The sequence below is a fragment of the Scylla paramamosain genome, chromosome 9, assembly GCF_035594125.1.
Source record: "Scylla paramamosain isolate STU-SP2022 chromosome 9, ASM3559412v1, whole genome shotgun sequence".
Classification (NCBI taxonomy): Eukaryota; Metazoa; Arthropoda; class Malacostraca; order Decapoda; family Portunidae; genus Scylla; species Scylla paramamosain.
In genome coordinates, this window is record NC_087159.1 from 10,500,001 (window position 1) to 10,520,000 (window position 20,000).

Below are 20,000 nucleotides of genomic sequence, written 5' to 3' on the forward strand. Positions count from 1 at the left end.
AAAACGATACACTTCTTTCCGTGACGATAGTAGTAGTAGTAGTAGTAGTAGTAGTAGTAGTAGTAGTAGTAGTAGTAATAACAATAATAATACAACTGAAAAATTAAATAAGAAACGCAGTGTACATTCCGAAGAAGGAAGAGGAGGGTGAAGAAGAGCGAGAGAAAGGGAGGTTAAGAAATAACTTCCAATCCAATTTCAAGGTTACATAAATATAGATGGAGGGAGAAAGAGAGAGAGAGAGAGAGGAGACATGCCTTTCCTCTCTCTCTCTCTCTCTCTCTCTCTCTCTCTCTCTCTCTCTCTCTCTCTCTCTCTCCTCCTCTCTCCTCTTCCTTCCCTCTCCCCTCTACGGCTTCGTCTCCAGTACACAAGATGATGAGGGCAGAAATTCACGTGCTCACTGAAAAATATCGTCCCTTTCTTGTTGTATTTCATGTCCTCTTTGTTTATCCATTGTTTCTCATGTTTTCCTTTTTCCTTTTTTTTTTCTTTCTTATGAATTTTTATTTCTTCTTCAATTTTTTTATTCTTCTACTTCCTTACTTTGCTTTCTGCTTCATTACTTCCTACATATTTCTCATTATTATTATTCTTATTCCAATTCTTATTCTTATTCTTATTCTTATTTTATTATTATATTTTATTTCAACATTTTTGTTTCCTCTTGCTCCCTGCTTCTCCACCTCCTCCTCTCCCTCCACCTCCTCCTCTTCTTACTCCTCTACCTCCACCTCCATCTCCATCTCCTCCTCCTCCTCCTCCTCCTCCTCCTGCTACTTTTCCTTCCCTATTCCTCTCTTTCTCCTTCCCCTCCCTTCCCCCCCTACCCCCATACTACACGTGACCCTGAAACACGCAAAACAAAAATCAGCAAGAGAAGAAGGAAGATTAGAAAGAGAAAGGAAGATGTTAATGGTAGGTAGGGAAATGAAGGAAGAGGGAGGAGGAAGGAGGAAAAGAGAGAAAGCAGGAAGGATGGGGGAGAGGAAACAGGAGGAGGAGGAGGAGGAGGAGGAGGAGGAGCAAGGCTTTCGAAGTGTCGTTGACTCACGCATCATTGCCAAACACCGCCACGAGGAAGGATCTCCGAGAACTGGTTATTTTCCTGGTCCTTCTCTTACCTGATGGCGTTATTATTATTATTATTATTATTATTATTAGTAGTAGTAGTAGTAGTAGTAGTAGTAGTAGTAGTAGTAGTGGTAATGGTAGTGGTGGTGGTAGTTGTAATAGTATTTGTAGTGGTGGTAGTAGTTGGTGGTGTTGTTGTTGTTGTGGTGGTGGTGGTGGTGGTAGTAGTAATAGTGTTTTTATTGTTGTTTCTCTCTCTCTCTCTCTCCTCCTCTCTCTCTCTCTCTCTCTCTCACTCTCTCTCTCTCTCTCTCACACACACACGCACACACACACACAGCCCGCATTTTCTGCAGAGCCTTAGAAACGAGAGAGAGAGAGAGAGAGAGAGAGAGAGAGAGAGAGAGAGAGAGAGAGAGAATCCTGCAGCCCCTGAAATGGCACCGCAATTTCCAGACCTTCATCTGTTTTAAAACTCGAAGCACCACAAGGAATCGTGACTCGTTGCCTCACTCGCGTGTCGTGAGTCGCTTGTTTTGCCTCGAGTCAGTCAGTCGGTCACGAAACAGGACGCTCACTGAAACATTTACTGGGTGACTTGGAAAATTACTAATAAAAAAAAAAGAAGGAAACTGACATATACGTGCGTCACAAACTTATATTCTCAACAATCTCATTTTATTTTGACATAGGTTTTTACGTTTTCTTTTATGTCACTCAAGTTTCCCCCCATTTTCTTTCATAACTGAGAAATTCACTAAAAGCTGACATTACCTAAGGCACAGTTAGGTTACACACGTGTCCATTTCAGCTTTATGAGGAGGAGAGGAGGAGTGGAGGAGAGGGAGGAGCAGGAGGAGGAGGAGACGCGATGGGGAGGGAGAGAGGGAGGGTTGAGGGTTGTCATGAAGGCTGACTGTGGAGAAAATGAGGCAAATGATTTAGTAGAGGAAAGAAAACGTATGGTGTGCGTGGTGGGTCATTCTTTTTTTTATGTGTTGCTCCTGTTGGTGTTCTGGTGAAGCTGTCGTATTGAGGTTGTTATTGTGGTGGTATTGGTGGTGGTGATGGTGGTGGTGGTGGTGGTCCCTGGCTCCCTCTTTTACGTTGTGCTGGTGATGGCGGGACGCTCCAGGCGGGCCGATTTGAGTTTCACCGAAGATTACAGTTTAGTTCATCATCTTATTGTGCTCTCTCTGCGTCTCCATCGCCTTCTGTTCTTACTCTTGCTTCTCGCTTCGCATCTTGCACCTCGTCTTCATCCTCTTTCTTCTTCTCACCCTTCTCTTGCTTCTACCAATGTTACCACTACTACTACTACTACTACTACTACTACTACTACTACTACTACTACTACTACTACTACTACTGCTGCTGCTGCTGCTGCTGCTGCTGCTGCTGCTGCTGCTGCTGCTGCTGCTACTACTACTACTACTACTACTACTACTACTACTACTACTACTACTACTACTACAAATGCTGCTGCTGCTTTTATTTATACTTTTGATATAACTGATTATGTTACTACCGAGAACGAAACAGTAACAGCAGGAGTAGCAGCAATGCCACCACCATCACCACTACCACCACCACCACCAACAACAACAATAACAACAACAACAACAACAATAACAACAAGAACAAGAACGACGGCGTTTATTACAATCACTTATATTAGTTCTTAGAATATCATACTATTACAACTACTACTACTACTACTAATAATAATAATAATAATACTAAGACTACCGCTACTTCTACGAATACTACCATTGTACTACCATTGTAAATAATAAGAGAACTGTTTCACGTGCTCTTATTATTGGTGCTGTTGCTGGTGTTGTCACCGCAAAACACGCTCACAGTTCATTTCCTGATCAATCTCAAAATTTCTCTTACATCTCCTTCATCGTAACGCATGAAACAACAACAATAACAACAACAAAAATCCTTGCATGTTGCTTTTCCGTGTATTACTTCTGGCAAAGCACTTCCTCTTTAACTTGCACCATAATCAAGTGGCGAGAGAATGACAGCGAAGAAGGAAAAAGGGACGAGGCTAGCAGTGACAGGAGGAGGAAAAAGACATTCGTTTTCTCAATAATTCAATAATAAGTGGCTCATCAGCTCACGAGGGTAGCGGTGGGCGGGGAAGTGTCGTGAACACCTGCGATGATGACTATGATGAGGGTGATGAGGGTGAGTGAGGTGAGAATATCGCGTTCCGGGGTGTGATGGGCGACGCGCGTGGAGGGGCAGGGTGAAGGGGGCTGGAGGGAAGTGCCTGTCGCCTGTGGAATGACTGTCAGGGATGGATGGGGTGTGTGCGTGTGGATGGTGTCAGGTAACGGTGTGTGTGTGTGTGTGTGTGTGTGTGTGTGTGTGTGTGTGTGTGTGTGTGTGTGTGTGTGTGTGTGTGTGTGTGTGTGTTTCACCTGCTATACTTCCCATTTGTATTCAGTGGTGTAAATCTTTTTTTTTCTTTTTTTTTTTTTCTTAAGAGGAATTCAAGCGGAAATTTCAACACCATAAAAGTAGGCATCCAGCGTCACGTTTTCCACACACACACACACACACACACACACACACACACACACACACACACACACACACACACACACATCTTTCATCATTATTCTTTTTGTCGTGTTTTATTATTTTACACACAGTCTTCCTTGAAAATGTTTGTATTTCCTCCTTTCAGTGAAGGTAATGATCGTCAATTTTGTTTGGTTTTCCTGTTTGTTTTCATAATTTTTTCTTCTAACTTGAACAAACGTCTCTTTCTTTGCTTCATGTTGACAAAAGAGTGAAAAGCAGAGAAACCCTCTCTCTCTCTCTCTCTCTCTCTCTCTCTCTCTCTCTCTCTCTCTCTCTCTCTCTCTCTCTCTCTCTCTCTCTCTCTCTCTCTCGTGTCCATACATCAGATTTGGTGATGAGTAACGCTCACGTAGAGTCCCGTTTGCTTGTGGACGTGTGTGTGTGTGTGTGTGTGTGTGTGTGTGTGTGTGTGTGTGTGTGTGTGTGTTTGTACCGTACATACATAGTGAAGTTAATGATGGTGATGATGATAATGATTATGATGATGATGATAGTAATGATAATAATAATAATAATAATAATAATAATAATAATAATAATAATAATAATATCAAATAATGTAACTTAAACAGGATATTAGTTAATTGAGAACATATGAGTTTAATTGCAGTTTAGTAAAGGTCAGTGGGCTTACACCGCACACGTCAATTCATTTATTATCAGTAGCATCTGTCATCCTTATCCATAAAAGTACCCAACCTCCTTTTTCCAACTTTCTAGCGCGCCCTCACTCGCTACACAAGGCAACTAAGCGTGTTCCTCTGCGCCACTCCCTTATATGTGGACTAATACCCTCGCTAGCCACTCGCCTTAATCAACCCAGTGTTAGCTCTGATCAACCCTTTGCTAGATAATGATAGTTAGAACATTTACGTTTTAATATGGGCGATCTCTAGACGATTTTGACTTAACGGGAATGAAAATAAAAGCACTAAGGGATTTGAAATACTTGATTGAGCGGAGGTGTGTTTCAAAATCATACTAAAAAATTTCCAGCAGACTATTTTGATAAGGATGATGGAAAGGCACAGGAGTAAAAGGATTGAATTTAACGTTTTACTCTTATCTGTATCACATATTGCATTGTTTTACCCATACAAAGAATTAGTTAAGGTGTGCTATTTCAGTCCTTCTATAGATGTTAGTCAAGAGTTTATGTGAAGTCTTTTAAGTTCACCGCCTCATGACCGCGTTGCTGCGGCGCAAAAGCTTCAGTCACTGTCTGTCTTTAAGTTTAGGTTCAGTCTGTGTGAACATAAGAACATAAGAAATAAGGGAAGCTGCAAGAAGCGACCAGGCTTACACGTGGCAGTCCCTGTATGAAACACACCTACCTATTTCCATCTGCTATCCCCATCCATAGACTTGTCTAATCTTCTCTTAAAGCTCTCTAGTGTCCTAGCACTAACTACATGATTACTGAGTCCGTTCCACTCATCTACCACTCTATTTGAGAACCAATTTTTTCCTATCTCCTTCCTAAACCTAAATTTTTCAAGCTTGAACCCGTTATTTCTTGTTCTACCCTGGTTGCTGATCCTAAGAATTTTGCTTACATCTCCCTTGTTAAAACCCTTATACCACTTAAAGACTTCTATCAGATCCCCTCTTAACCTACGTCTCTCTAAGGAATGTAAATTTAACAGCTTCAACCTCGCCTCGTAAGGAATACTCCTCATCGTGTGACGTGCGCTCTTTCAATCCGTTCAGAAAGCCAAGAGTTTGGGTTCAGTCTGTTAAGTCCAGCGCCTTATGACCTTGTTGCTTCAGTCATTGTCTATCTTTCTAATACGTTTTGAGCCATTTCCTGAACATCTGAACCAGTTGTGCAATCCTGCTTTAAACTCACTCAACTGAATCTCCCTCTCTTTAACAATAATGAGATGAAAACAGCACAGCATCAACAAGGAAAGACATCATCATAAATCATTACCATCATCATCATCATCATCATCGTATAATTCCTAAACATTTGACGGTAATCTTTAATATTTTAGAGTTCTAAGGAGATCTATTTTTAAAAACCACATACATAATAGTCGGATTCTGATGAGATTTTTTTCCATCACTGATGACGTAAAATACACGTGAAACTATCACTAAAATCAATAAAAAAAAAATGCCTTAAAATCCTTCCAAATTCCGTTGAGATCTGTTAAAAAGTATTCGAAACAAGACGCTGAAAAGTTAAAGAAAATGGACTGATATGGTCTGATGATAACTCCTATACTCCTATGGCTAACAGTTACTGTAGCTATTTGTAATCGTCTTTCAAGCAGTGTGTAACTCCAAATGGTGCAATAGATGTGTGCTGGAAATTATGTAAGAATGACGCAGCTAAGAAATTCAGTACAGCGTGTGTGTGTCTGTATGTGTGTGTGTGTATGTGTGTGTGTTTAATGGCCAGTGACTTTACGTTTGTTCATGTATTTTTTTCTTTTTTCCTTTTTCTATTCTTCCAGTGTCCTCGTGTTTGTTCTCCTTGCTGTGGGGTTCCCTCGGTATCCTCTCCTGTCCTTTTACGTTACATTAGCGCCGCTGCCTTGAGAAAACAGTCAGGAGATTTATCGATTGGTTTTCTTCTTCCGCACTTAATCAATTTTATATTTTCTTTGTGTTCTTGTTTCTTCTTCTTGTTCATTTTCTTTTTTATTTATCTTTTTACCTTAAACACATTAAAGTTTGAGAATGTCGTCAAATTTTTATTTCGTATGTTTTGTTAACTTTAATACTGACTTTCCTCACTCTTTTTCTCTCATCATCCTTTTCCTGAGAGAGAGAGAGAGAGAGAGAGAGAGAGAGAGAGAGAGAGAGAGAGAGAGAGAGAGAGAGAGAGAGAATGTTTTTGTTAACTTTAATAATGACATTCCTCTCTCTTTTTCTCTCTCTCATCACCATCCTTTTTCCTGAGAGAGAGAGAGAGAGAGAGAGAGAGAGAGAGAGAGAGAGAGAGAGAGAGAGAGAGAGAGAGAGAGAGAGAGAGAGAGAGAGAGAGTCGCAAGTACTTAAACGTGTTTGCGTTTTCTCAAATAAAGAAGTTACTCCGTTTTCTTCCATATACGAATGAAAAGATATATTGAGATTGTCAAGAGTTACGTTACCAAGAAAGATGTCATTCCCTCTCGTATTTCTCCTTTTCTTACTCTTTTTTTTATTAAGTCCCTCCTTTATTGTGTTTACCCACATTTACTCACTCTCTTTATTTTCTCCTTTTATTATTGTTTTTGTTTTTTTTTCTGCCACATAATTTTAGTTTACGATGTTGCCAAGTTTGTTTTATTTTTCTATTTTTTTTTCATCGTGGGTTGTTACTCTTTTCATTCCATCCACTGACTCTCTCTCTCTCTCTCTCTCTCTCTCTCTCTCTCTCTCTCTCTCTCTCTCTCTCTCTCTCTCTCTCTCTCTCTCTCTCTCTCTCTCTCTCTCTCTCTCTCATTTCTTCATTTTTTCACACATTCTTTTCCTTGCTTCACCTCTCCCTCTCTCACTCCCATCATTATTTTCGTCCGCTGATTCTCTCTCTCTCTCTCTCTCTCTCTCTCTCTCTCTCTCTCTCTCTCTCTCTCTCTCTCTCTCTCTCTCTCTCTCTCTCTCTCTCTCTCTCTCTCTCTCTCTCTCTCTCTCTCTCTCTAACTTCCTTTCCTTTACTCTCACTCACTCACTTCCTGTCCCGTTCACCCATCCCCCAAATACCTGTCTCTCTTCCCCTCCTTTTCTTTCTCCCTCCCTTCCTCCTTCTCACTCACTCACTAACTCCTCACTCACTCACTCACATATTTGCAGATACTTCAGGTAATCACCCTAATTAAACTGAAGCCACAAGCGAGGATACGAACTTGGCTGTTTGTGGCAAGTTAGGTAGCATTCCAGACCACTTCCCTCATCGTTACTCTTGCCGCCTGGAATAATTATCAAAGCTCCCTCTCCCTCTGTCACTCCTCTCCCTCCCTCCCTCCCTCCCTCCCTCCCTCCCTCCCTCCTTCCTCTTCCTCCCCTATTGTGCTAATCAGGGAAAAAATCAGAAAAAAAGTGGTTGGCAGAAAACGAAAACAGGCTTTGCAAGTTTGTATTTGTTGTTGTTGTTGGTGGTGGTGGTGGTGGTGTTGGTGGTGGTGGTGGTGGTGGTGGTGGTAATTTTGTTTTTTTTAGTATTTGTGTTGCTCTGTTGGTACGCATTTTGATGTTGTTCTCATTATTTTTTTTTCCTGCTTCTTTTTTACTACTTTTTTTATTTCATTCCTTTTTTGCGTTTTTTTTTCTTTTTTTTTTTTTTTTTGAGGAGGCTGTGATTTTCCAGATGTAATTTTTCTTTAATGGTGTTCATTTTAGTGTTGGTGGGAACAGCAGCAGCACCAGCAGCAGCAGTCAGCAGTTATAGTAGTAGTAGTAGTAGTAGTAGTAGTAGTAGTAGTAACACATGACCACATTGCGGAAATGATGTGCAGAATGCGTGTGTGTGTGTGTGTGTGTGTGTGTGTGTGTGTGTTTGTGTGCGTGTGAGTTTGAGTATGTGTGTGTGTGTGTGTGTGTGTGTGTGTGTGTGTGTGTGTGTGTGTGTGTGTGTGTGTGTGTGTGGTCGTTCATGTTTGAGCCTTGATACGAATGAAAAGTTACAACAAATGTATAGAACATACATTTCGGCGAGGGCTATACCAGAGAGAGAGAGAGAGAGAGAGAGAGAGAGAGAGAGGGAGAGGGTGGGGGGTGGTGAGGGACAAGGACGGAATGATCTGAAACCCATGAGAGAATCCGGGCATCCACTAATTCGGCCTTCAGATGGCGTCCACCTCTGCAGGGACTCAACGCACGTGTCGTCTCTTACCTGAAATTTTTACCTTCCCTGGCTGGCTTGACCTTTCCGTCATATTCTTTGTAACTGGTTTCGACACTGTCTCGAGGCCTCGGGTCCCGCAACTGTTCGAATCTGTGAGCGCGATCTTGCTTTTCTTCTTTTTTTTTTCCAATTGAGGTGCAAGTTTCTTGTCTTTTTTACGACTCATTTGTTTTTTTTTCTTTTATTCGTGGGAAACTTGTTATATGAAGGACAACATAGTGTTATTTTTTCCCTTAGTCTTATCTGTGTACACCGTTTTTTCTTTAATTTCTTTTCTTACTTTTTTGTCTTTTTTCTCTTTTGTTCTTTTGTTGTTTTCTCAGTAATCCTACCCTCATGTTTTGCCATTTTTTTTTCTTCTTTTGCCATATCCTTGTAAATAGACAGTATTTCTTTATTCTCCATTACTTTCCTTCACTTTTCTTCTACTCACCATTCTTTCCTTTCTTCTCCACTCTGTGTCCTGCTCTACTTCTTTCATTCTTTCCTCTTTCATCACATTCTCTTCTTTCTTCACATCTCATCATCAAATACTCCTCTGTTTGGTCTTCCTTTGTGTTTCCCCTCCTCCTCCTCCTCCTCCCCCGTCGCTGTTTCCTCATGGTCAGCAGAGGATCTCCGTTCCCTGGTATCTGGCAACTGTGTGGCGTTCCTCTTGGGGGGGTTGCTGGCGCCGCGCTCAGCCTCAGCACACCACCAGGGACGCCACACAGCCCACACCTGCACCGCCGCCTGCACTGTCGCCAGGTGTGTGTGTGTGTGTGTGTGTGTGTGTGTGTGTGTGTGTGTGTGTGTGTGTGTGTGTGTGTGTTCGTGCTTGTCTGCCTGTCTTCTTGTCTGTGTGTGCGTGAGTTTATGTATTTGTCACTGTGTCCTCTCTGCCTGTTTGTCTGTTTGTGTATCTATCAGTGAGTTTGTTTATGTCTGAGTGTCTTTCTTTGTGTCCTGTCTCTGTCTGTCTGTCTGTCTGTCTACTTGTATGTGTGTGAGTGTGCGTGTCTTCCTGTCTGTTTGAATATTTGTCGTTGTATTTCTTTACTTCTTTGTCTAAATATATGTGTGTCTGTCTGTCTATCTGTCTTCTTATCTGTCTATGCTTTATTTCTGTCTGTCTTAGTGTTTGTCGTTGTGTTTCTGTACCTCCCTGTTTAAATGTCTGTCTGTCTGCCTGTCTGTCTGTTTTCTTATATCTGTGCGTGAGTTTGATTCTATATATCTGAATGTACAGTATATTGTGATTTTCTGTACCTATGTCTATCTAGGTGTCTTTGTGTCTGTCTGTATGTCTGTTATTATCTGTTAGTTTTATCTGTATCTCTGTTTCTCTCATTAACTATTTATATCAATGTGTGTGTGTGTGTGTGTGTGTGTGTGTGTGTGTGTGTGTGTGTGTGTGTGTGTGTGTGTAGCTGTGTGTTTGTGTGTGTGTGTGTGTGTGTGTGTGTGTGTGTGTGTGTGTGTGTGTGTGTGTGTGTGAGTGTGTCCTTGCCCATGTATGTAAGCAATTAGAGGCACGAGTTTAATTAGTCTGTTTGTCTTGTTGTGCTGTTTGTGTTTATGTTTGTGTGACATCTCGTATCATTTATCATTTTGTACATCCATTTATCTTCTCTTATTTTTTTCTTTTTTCGCTTTTGCAACGCTTATTGAATTGACATTTTTTGTTTGAATATATATATAACTTTGTATTTTCACCTTGTATAAATCTTCTCTCTCTCTCTCTCTCTCTCTCTCTCTCTCTCTCTCTCTCTCTCTCTCTCTCTCTCTCTCTCTCTCTCTCTCTCTCTCTCTCTCTTTAATGGCACCGGAAAGTTGAGGAAGTTACTCTTAATGATGAAAATTGACTTACTTTCGACTCATTTTCTTTGTGTGTATGTGCGTGTGTGTGTGTGTGTGTGTGTGTGTGTGTGTGTGTGTGTGTGTGTGTGTGTGTGTGTGCGTGCTCGTGCGCTCACGTACAGTTTGTGCGTGCGTGTGTAACTATGAAATTTTTCTTAATGTCGCTTTTTTTTTTTTTAAGGGGGTGGGAGCGAGAGGGGGTTCTTGCGTAGTGCTTTTTTTTTGCTCAACTTTCTTCTTTTCTTTATTTTTTCCCTTATAAAGTTGTGCTCACGTAGGTTTTCCCTCCGTTTTCCTTTTTTTCATGATCTTTCTCTTTCTATTAGTTTTTTTTTTCATTCTTTGGATTCGCTTTCTTTCATTCTCTATCGTGTTTTTCTTTTCATCTTTCCTAACCTTCAGTTTCTCTTTCCTTTACTTCAAACATTTTTTTAATTCACTTTTTTTTTCGATGTCTTTCTTGATGTTCCACTTTTATCGTCCTTCTCCTTCACCTTATTCTTTCCCTCCTTTCTTGCCCCATCTTTTCATTGTTCTTTTGTAAATATTCCTTTTTCTTAGGATCCCATTCTGTTTGTTAATTAATGACCTTTGGCTGATTTTTGTTTCTTTAATTACGTTGGTTTTATTATTATTATTATCATTATTATTATTATTATTATTATTATTATTATTATTAGTGTTGTTGTTGTTACCATCATCATCTCTATCATCTTTATTATTCGATTCAAGGTTTAGATTACATTGGTTTTATTTGGATGATAGAGAGAGAGAGAGAGAGAGAGAGAGAGAGAGAGAGAGAGAGAGAGAGAGAGAGAGAGAGAGAGAATGGTCTTCCTCGCTGGCCTTCACCCTTTAATGGCCTCAGACGTTCTCATCATTACCCTTATCTTCTTCCCGTCTTTCTTTTCCTCCTCCTCCTCCTCCTCCTCCTTCTCCTCCTCCTCCTCCTCGTCCTCCTCTTCTTCCTTCTCTTCCTCCTCCGTGTCTTCCTTCTGCTTTTTTTTTCACCTCACGTTGCTTTCTTCCCTCATCCTTTTTCTTCGTGGCTTGCTCCTTCGCCTCCTCTTTCTGCTGCTTCTTTTTCGTATCTTTCTTAGTCTCCATCTTTTCCTTATCTTTCATTTATCTTACTTCTTTCTCTCTTCTTTGTCTTCTTCATCTTTTCCTTATCTTTCAAGTATCTTTCCTCTTTTTCTCATTTCTTGGTCTTATTTTTTGTCTTATTTTTAATTTACCTTTCTTCTCCCTCTTTCTCTTTCTTCTCCTTCTATTTTCTCACGCCACTTATTCCTTTTCCTAACTCTTCTCTTCCCAACCTCCTCTCCTCAACCAGCTCCTATTTATTTATTTTTTTGTTCCAATCATAAAAATGTGTAACGATGGAGTCAGGATTTTTTTCTTTATTTCTGTTCATATACACCAGCACTGTTATCTATCTAGTTCTTGATGTCTGTATAGCAATTATGGGCAACGGCTTTACTGCAAGGTATAAATGTGCAGTAACGGACGTATCGAGGGTTATAAAACACAAAAGTTCAACTCGCCTCTTATCTGCAGGGGAGCGGAGTAACAAGTTTTGAGGCGAGCTAGACTTCAAGGATGAGAAGAAACATTTTTTGCTGTCAGTACCGGTAGATTTATTTTTGTCCATTCGAAGGTTATGTGTGTGTGTCTGTATCTGTGTCTCTGTGTGTGTTTGTATGTGTGTGTGTGTGTGTGTGTGTGTGTGTGTGTGTGTGTGTGTGTGTGTCGTGACCGCTTGACTGTGTTTATCATGAATCAGTTACTCCAGAAACAACTAACTTACTTAATCTGACTTAACCTAACCTAACCTAACATAAAATAAATATAACATAGACAGACAGAAGGGCAGAGTAAGGAATGATTGTGTGAATGTCTAGCAAGATCGCAGAGGAAGTGACGTGATGTCCGCGGTAACAATCAGACGCTCGTTTGGACTCCACCAAGCGGAGATGCGCGAAAAAAAAAAAAAAAAGTTAGCAGGAGGTGAAAAAATAGTGTGGTGCTTCCGCTAACGCCGCAACATTCTCAACTCCTCCCACAGGTCGACAGGTTCACGGCGGCGCCAGCGAAGGTGCAGCCCCGCCCCCTCTGTCGCACTTGCCCCGGTCAAAGAGCAACAAGAGGGCGCCCGCTAAACTGCCCCGCGCCCCGCCCCACCCAGTGCCCCGTGAAGGAGATCGGGACGGAAGCTGGACTGGGTCGCGTGTGTGTGCGTGTACTTGTGTTTGTGTGTGTTGGTGTGGTGGTGTCTCGCGTGTGTGGGGTGCGTGGGCGGGAACTTGTGGGTACATAGAGGTCTCTGCTCTGAGTCTCCGGCGTCATGGTCCTTCTGTGGACGCAGCACGAGGGTGAGCGGGTGGAGCCCCAGCCCACCGACGACCACGTGCAGGAGGTGAGGAAGGACGGGGGCGTGAATGGTGCCGGCAAACACCCGCACCCCCACCGCCTCCCCCACGCCAAGGACAAACCCGCGGGCGACGCAGCAGGCACCAAGGCAGGCACCAGCAACACCGCCTCTCCGTCAGGCCGCAGCGAGACCCTCAGAATCGCGACGCCCTCAGAGAAACACGTCGTCACTCTTCGTCAAATTTCCGAGGTCTTTGATGCCACCAAGAGTAGCATCACCTCTTCACCTACCTCGCTCTCCTCCTCTCCCTCCTCTCCCTCCTCCTCCACTGTGTCTCCCTCTACCCCATCTGCCTCCAGCACTCCTCTAGGCACAGTGGTGGAGGTGGAGAGGTTGGAGGACGGCGGGATAGGTGTGGAGAGCGTGGCTAAGGTGGAAAAAGTATCGAAGGTGTCTACTCTCGGCCTCAACTCGCGCCTGCTGCTGGAAGAGGAGGAGCAGGACGGGGAGGAAGGCGTGGAGGCAGCCAAGAAGAAGAGGAGCCAGAAGAGGAAGTTTTACACGCTGCCAAGGAACTGGAGGAGCAAAGCAACGGACTTCATTCTGACTAAAGGTAGAGTGAGACAGAGAGAGAAGGCTGTTGTGGTGGTGGTGGTGGTGGTGGTGGTGGTGGTGGTGGTGGTCCTGGCAGTGATGATTTATTTTTCCCCCCTTTGATTCTCCCTCGTTCTCCATCCCCTCCCTCTTCTCTTTCTTCTTCTCCCTTAACCCCTCAATTTGTCCTGCATGGCTGTCCTGATTTTCTCCTTGTTTCCTTCCCATGCGCTGTAATCTCACTTATTCCTCCCTCTCTCTCACACCCCCTTCCCTCCCTCCCTCCCTCCCTGTACAAACACACACCTTTGCAGAGAGTGAGGCGAGTGGAGTGAGTTGGACACGGGGAAGTGAGACGTAACCAAGACCTTGAGACGGAGAGCGAAGGAGGAAGGAGGAGGAGGAGGAGGAGGAGGAGGAGGAGGAGGAGGAGGAGGAGGAGGAGGAGGAGGAGGTGTTCTTTAGTTCGGCCTGGCGTGACGTTACTCTCTCCCCCTCTCTCTCCCCCTCACACCCATTCCCCTCTCCCTCTGTATCTACTCCCCCGCTCACTCCTGTAGATTCTTGAAGTCTTTATAAAAACCTTGTTATTCTCCCTCTTCCTCTTTCTCCCTCTTCTTCGTTCTTATTTTTTTCTTCCTCTCTCATCCAAGTTATATATATTTTTTTTTTTTGCAGCTCCTCCTCCTCCTCCTCCTCCTCTTCCTCCTACTCCTCCTCCTCCTCCAAGTAGAAGAGCAGATGCCTCTCTATAGGCTCAGCAGGCGCCCTTACTGAGATAGGCCTAAATTTAATCCTTGTATCTTCTCCTCCTTCTTTCTTCTTAGTCTGTATTCCTTTTTTCTTTTTTTTACCTTCCATTTTTTTTTTTTTTTTTATTAATTTCTTATGTATTTTGTTTTTCTTTTGTTCTTGTATGTGTTTCTCATTCCTCTCTTATCAAGGAAACATTTACCAGCAGGGAAGGTTCAAGATTCTTATTAGTGCGGAGTGTGACTTTATTCTGTGTCTGGATGTCTATATGTACGTCGTATTCTTGTCTGACTTTCCTCCTCCCTTCTCTCTCCAACACAAGAATGAATGGCGGTACACAAGATTGTTATCATCATTATCAATATTGCTGTCATTATTTTTATTGTCGTTCCTGTTGTTGTTGTTGTTGTTGCTATTTCCGTTTCTCTTGAGAGTTCACCTGCTTCTGGCTTCCTCTTGCGTTCGTTTCCGTTCCTTCTTTCCTCCTGTGCCACTCATGTGCAGGAAGAAATAAACGTTAACAAGTTAACAAGTTAGAAATAACCTATTACTACTACTACTACTACTACTACTACTACTACTACTAATAATAATAATAATAATAATAATAATAATAATAATGATAATAATAATAATAATAATAATAATAATAATAATAATAATAATGATAATAATAATGTTAATAATAATAATAATAATAATAATAGTAATAACAACAACAACAATAGCAACAACAGCAACAACAACAACAACTACTACTACTACTGCTACTGCTGCTACTACTACTACTAACTACAACAACAACAAAAACAACAACAAAAAACAACAACAACAACAACTACTACTACTACTACTACTACTACTACTACTACTACTACTACTACTATGACTACTACTAATGATTATAATACCACTACAAATGATGGACTTGTACAAGTTTACTGCCACCTTGCATCTTCCATTATATTCTCACTTTTGCAACTCCTATCGCCACCACCACCACCACCACCACCACTACTACAACAACACACTGCCACACATAGATTTACTGACTTCTTGGATGTTCCCTCAAGTTCCTATTATACCATCGCAACTACTACTACACTACTATTACTACTATTACTACTACTACTACTGCCACTCCCACTACAACTAATACTATCGTTATTGACTCTATTATCATTATCGCAAGAGAAATTGTGCCTCAGAAAGCTCACATCATGCTGGAGAAATACTCTCTCGCTCCCTCATTCTCACACACACACTCACTGCCACTTCTCTGCCACTCAAGGCGTTGTTGGTTCTGCTTTCAGCGTTGACTAGAAAGCGAAAAATTTCCCCGGTGTGGCCTTTGTTTTCCTCTCTCTCTCTCTCTCTCTCTCTCTCTCTCTCTCTCTCTCTCTCTCTCTCTCTCTCTCTCTCTCTCTCTCTCTCTCTCTCTCTCTCTCTCTCTCTCTCTCCGCATGACCTGCTAACTGTGTCTTGTCCTCCAGTCTTATTATTTATTTTTTTTTTTTTTTATCTCTATTAATTGATCATTTCCGGGTTTCTTGTTTTTATATTCGTCTTTTGTTTTTCTTACTCTCTTTCTCTCTTTCTCTCTCTCTCTTTCCTTAATTGTTCTTTGATTTCTTATTTACGTGGCGCATTTTTCTTTGTCTCTTGAACTTAATTTTTGTAATTATGTGTTTGTATTTCAAGAGTAATTATTTTCTTACCTTTACGTGTGATTTTCATTTATTTTTTTCTCGTATTTATTCTCGTTTTTCTTTACTATTTTTTGGGTTGGTTTTCCTTTCATGACCTTTTTCTTCCTGCCTTTTTATTCATCCTGCTTTAAAGGCTGACTGACTCTTTGTATTTTCATTATAGTTCTTCTACCTTCAACCTTTTGTCCTTTCCCTCACCTCCTCCTCCTCCTCCTGCCTGCCTGCCTGCCTAATTGCCTGTCTTGGGACCTCAGCTGTTGCTCTCAAAATTCTTCGTTTTTCCCTTTTCATTATTTTTAATGCTCTGTTTCCGGAGGTTGTGTGTGTGTGTGTGTGTGTGTGTGTGTGTGTGTGTGTGTGTGTGTGTGTGTGTGTGTGTGTGTGTGTGTTCTCTCTCTCTCTCTCTCTCTCTCTCTCTCTCTCTCTCTCTCTCTCTCTCTCTCTCTCTCTCTCTCTCTCTCTCTCTCTCTCTCTCTCTCTCTCTCTCCTTCACTCTGGAAACTAATCCATCTCATATTATAAAAGAAAACCAGATTAATCCTTTAGTTTCCTCGTCACGTTCAAGACAAAACAAAACCAAAATCATTCACCTTCACAGCTTCCTCAGTTTCACTCCTTACAACGCGAGAGTCACACACACACAGAGAGAGAGAGAGAGAGAGAGAGAGAGAGAGAGAGAGAGAGAGAGAGAGAGAGAGAGAGAGAGAGAGAGAGAGAGAGAACCTGCTTACATTAACGTTCAATAATGCGGAGGCTGCTCATCTTTTTACCTCTCGCCCTTTACCTGCGTGGGAATCAGAACTAGTGAGCTGAAACTTACCTGTCGATAAGTTAATTAAGGAAAGGCGATATTTTTGGGGGTTCGGATCAGAGAGAGAGAGAGAGAGAGAGAGAGAGAGAGAGAGAGAGAGAGAGAGAGAGAGAGAGAGAGGGGCATATTAGGAGAGCAAACAGGAAAGAGAGAATGAAAATGAGACAGAAAAATCATCAATCCAGAAAAAGAAGCAAAAAGAATAGTTAAGAAAATAAGAAGAATAATCAGAGAGAGAGAGAGAGAACAGACAGACAGATAGACAGACAGACAGACAGACAATTTTCCCCTCGAATAAACACTACAATTCTTTTCCATTCTTTCCTGCAAAATCTTACAACTTCCCCAACTTTAGATCCAAAGAGAGAGAGAGAGAGAGAGAGTGTGTCATCCCCATTCCCATCCCACACCGGCGTTACGTAATCCACAACACTCGCCAAAGGAAAACAGAGAAGCAATACGTGCAGGCATTCAGAGGACCCGGGGACTCGCGCCTCTAACTGGTCCCGGGGTGTACTTGGTCTTGAGACACTTGAGGTACTTAGTGGGAGTCAAGGCGCACCAGGACGGCTTGTGAGTAAACTGAGGCGCCTGTGTTATGGGTATGCTTAAGTGATTCGTGTTGGGTGTGTGTGTGTGTTTGTGTGTGTTTGTGTTTGGGAGGGTGGGTACTGGTGTGTTCTTGTCATTCTCTCTCTCTCTCTCTCTCTCTCTCTCTCTCTCTCTCTCTCTCTCTCTCTCTCTCTCTCTCTCTCTCTCTCTCTCTCTCTCTCTCTCTCTCTCGCACATAATTCTTCACCACTTCCCTCCGGTATTTCTCGCCTTTCACCTCATTTCACCCTCACCTCTGCCCCGTCATTCCCCTCACCTCCTTACCCTACCCAGCCTCACCTCATGTCTTCTTGTAACCTTTCCTCCCTTCCCTACCCTTCATTCACCCCTTTCTCACATTATCTTACCCCTTTCACGTGTCCCCTGCTCCTTTCCTTCCCGTATCTTCCTTTCACCCGCTGTTCCTGCTTCTTCCCTCACACTCCTTCGTGATCTCCTGTCTTCTGCTGCCTCGTGTTACCTCAGAATCATGACTGCCATTGCATCCTTACCTACCCTGGCGACCTCCATGAACTTTCCTCCACTCCCTCTCTCTTGCTCACTCCTCTCCTCTCTCCTATTACTTTTCTTTTTCCGTCTCTCTCTCTCTCTCTTTCTCAATCTGTTCCTCTTCTTCTTTTCTGCTTTCTCTGTTTCTCTCTTCCTTTCACTCTGATACCTTCTCTCCTTTTCTGCCTTTCCTCCTTCCCTCTATCTATTCCTCTTCATCCCTTCTTCTTCTCTCCTTCCAGTACTCCTCCTTTCCTCCATCTGGCTTCCCTTCCATCTTCTAGTCCCTTTTCTTCTATTTTTCTTCCTCCTACTTTCCCTCCTTCTGTACTTCATATTCTTCTCTCCTTTCCTCCATCTGTTCCTCTCTCCCTCCCACTCTCCTTCTTTCTTTCCCCCTCCATCTCTTCCTCCTCTTCGTCTCCCATTCTCTTCCCTCCATCTGTACAGTCTGTCCTCTATCTCCCTCCTACTCTCCCTCCCTCTCCCCACCCTCTCTCCCTTTTTCTCCATTCTAACCCCCCCCCCCATCCTTTTTCTCCCTAGTCCCTCCCTCTTGAGGTTTTGAGATAAGGTCGTTTACATGCTGATCGTGAGGCGGAGTTTGTTTGTCTTCATGTCACTGACTCGTTTTATATCCTTTTTTTTTTCTGATGTTTTCTCTCTCTCTCTCTCTCTCTCTCTCTCTCTCTCTCTCTCTCTCTCTCTCTCTCTCTCTCTCTCTCTCTCTCTCTCTCTCTCTCTCTCTCTCTCTTTCCAGTTTCCTTTTCCTTTTCTTCCCTTCTGTCTCGTCTTCCTTTTTTTTCTTTCTCTTTGTCTCGTACCTATTTTTATTGTTGCCTCATTATTTTTACCTGTTTCTCTCTCTCTCTCTCTCTCTCTCTCTCTCTCTCTCTCTCTCTCTCTCTCTCTCTCTCTCTCTCTCTCTCTCTGTTACTTTCTCCTTCTCTGCTTCACGGGTATTATCTTTTTTTTTTTCATTATATATTTCCTTTTCACAATTCGTTAAGCGACAAACGTAACGAATGCGAAAAATAAACACAAAACTTTAAAAGAACGAAGGGAGAAATAGAAATAGGAAGGAAAATGTGGAGGTAGGGGAGGAGGAGGAGGAGGAGGAGGCGGGCAAGAAGAGAAAGAAAAAGAGAACAATGAAGAGAAGGAAAACGAGGAGAACTATCTTAAGGAAACATATTTTTCAAGGGTGACTCTGATAATACATAAGGAGATTCTGATTGCCTTGGGGTGTCTTGGGAGCAATAGAGTGCCGTAAAAGGAGAGATTTATGGTCTTAATTTCGTGTGTGTGTGTGTGTGTGTGTGTGTGTGTGTGTGTGTGTGTGTGTGTGTGTGTGTGTGTGCAGTATTCTCACAGTTAAGGGGGAGTTAAGTTGTAGGTGCTCACAATAACATCATAAAGGTCTACAGGTCTGCTGCTCTTTGTCCTTCCTTTGTGTTCCGTTGTGTTAGGAGTGAGTGGAGTAACTGTAGCAGGTCACCCTTCTCGTCAGTAATTTGAAGCACAAGGAAATACAGAGAAAGAAGAAAGGGTAATGAATACTTTAGCCCCACGAAGCAATCTGTGATCAAGTGCACCATGTAACATAAAGTAACGTACGTAAGAAGAGTCAGTCACATTAAGGAACATGAACTTTATCGTATTCAGAAGATCACGTTGTCTTTTTTTTTATTTGTTTGTTTGTTCTTACTTTTATTTTAGTAATTTTGTTTTTGCCGGTGAATTACGTGTGCTAGAAACAAATAAAGCACATGAAAAGTTAGAAAAAAAAATTATGAATGACACTGACCCAAAACAGAACAAAAATGCGAGTGTTATAGAAAAGAGAAAAAGAAGTGAAAGTCTCCCGCTGGTGTGTTGTGACGACAGCATTATAATGAGTACAGCATTACTGACGTGAGGTAACATGCACCCACGCTTCACAATGAGCAATACTGGTGAGGCTAATGAATCGAGACTTAACAGCATAACATGTAAAATCAACCCTCGTCAGTGGTGTCTCGAACAATAGGAGTGACAATAACAACAATGATAATAATGAACAGAATAATAACGACAAACTTAATAGCAATACCCATAACGATGACAACAACTTGATCTTTAGCGACATTACTTCAAATAGTCATCGTTGGGAAATCATGAGGGATCTGAAAACGAGTGACAACATAACAAGGCGAACAAGGGCGCCCGTCTCCTGAAGGCAAACACGACCACAGCTACGCAGGTGAAGGTTGTATTATTATGTGTGTGTGTGGCGCTTGAAGGCAGGACGCGTTGGGCAATGGCGCACAA

The 20,000-nt window shown here is 42.3% G+C and overlaps 1 protein-coding gene across 4 annotated transcripts in view; it reads left to right on the forward strand.

The window, feature by feature from the left end:
• The window catches only part of LOC135103561 (uncharacterized), a 114,873-nt gene that overhangs the window by 47,672 nt on the left and 47,201 nt on the right, over positions 1-20,000 (forward strand). For 2 of the 4 annotated variants that reach the window (XM_064010002.1, XM_064010001.1), the window contains exon 2: positions 12,417-13,672. In XM_064010002.1, coding sequence (XP_063866072.1) covers positions 12,696-13,439 — 744 coding nt within the window. In that variant the 5' untranslated portion in view covers positions 12,417-12,695 and the 3' untranslated portion in view covers positions 13,440-13,672. Of the gene's footprint in view, positions 1-9,196; positions 9,257-12,416; positions 13,673-20,000 lie in introns of those variants that run through there. The other 2 variants (XM_064010003.1, XM_064010000.1) reach the window with 2 other exon arrangements.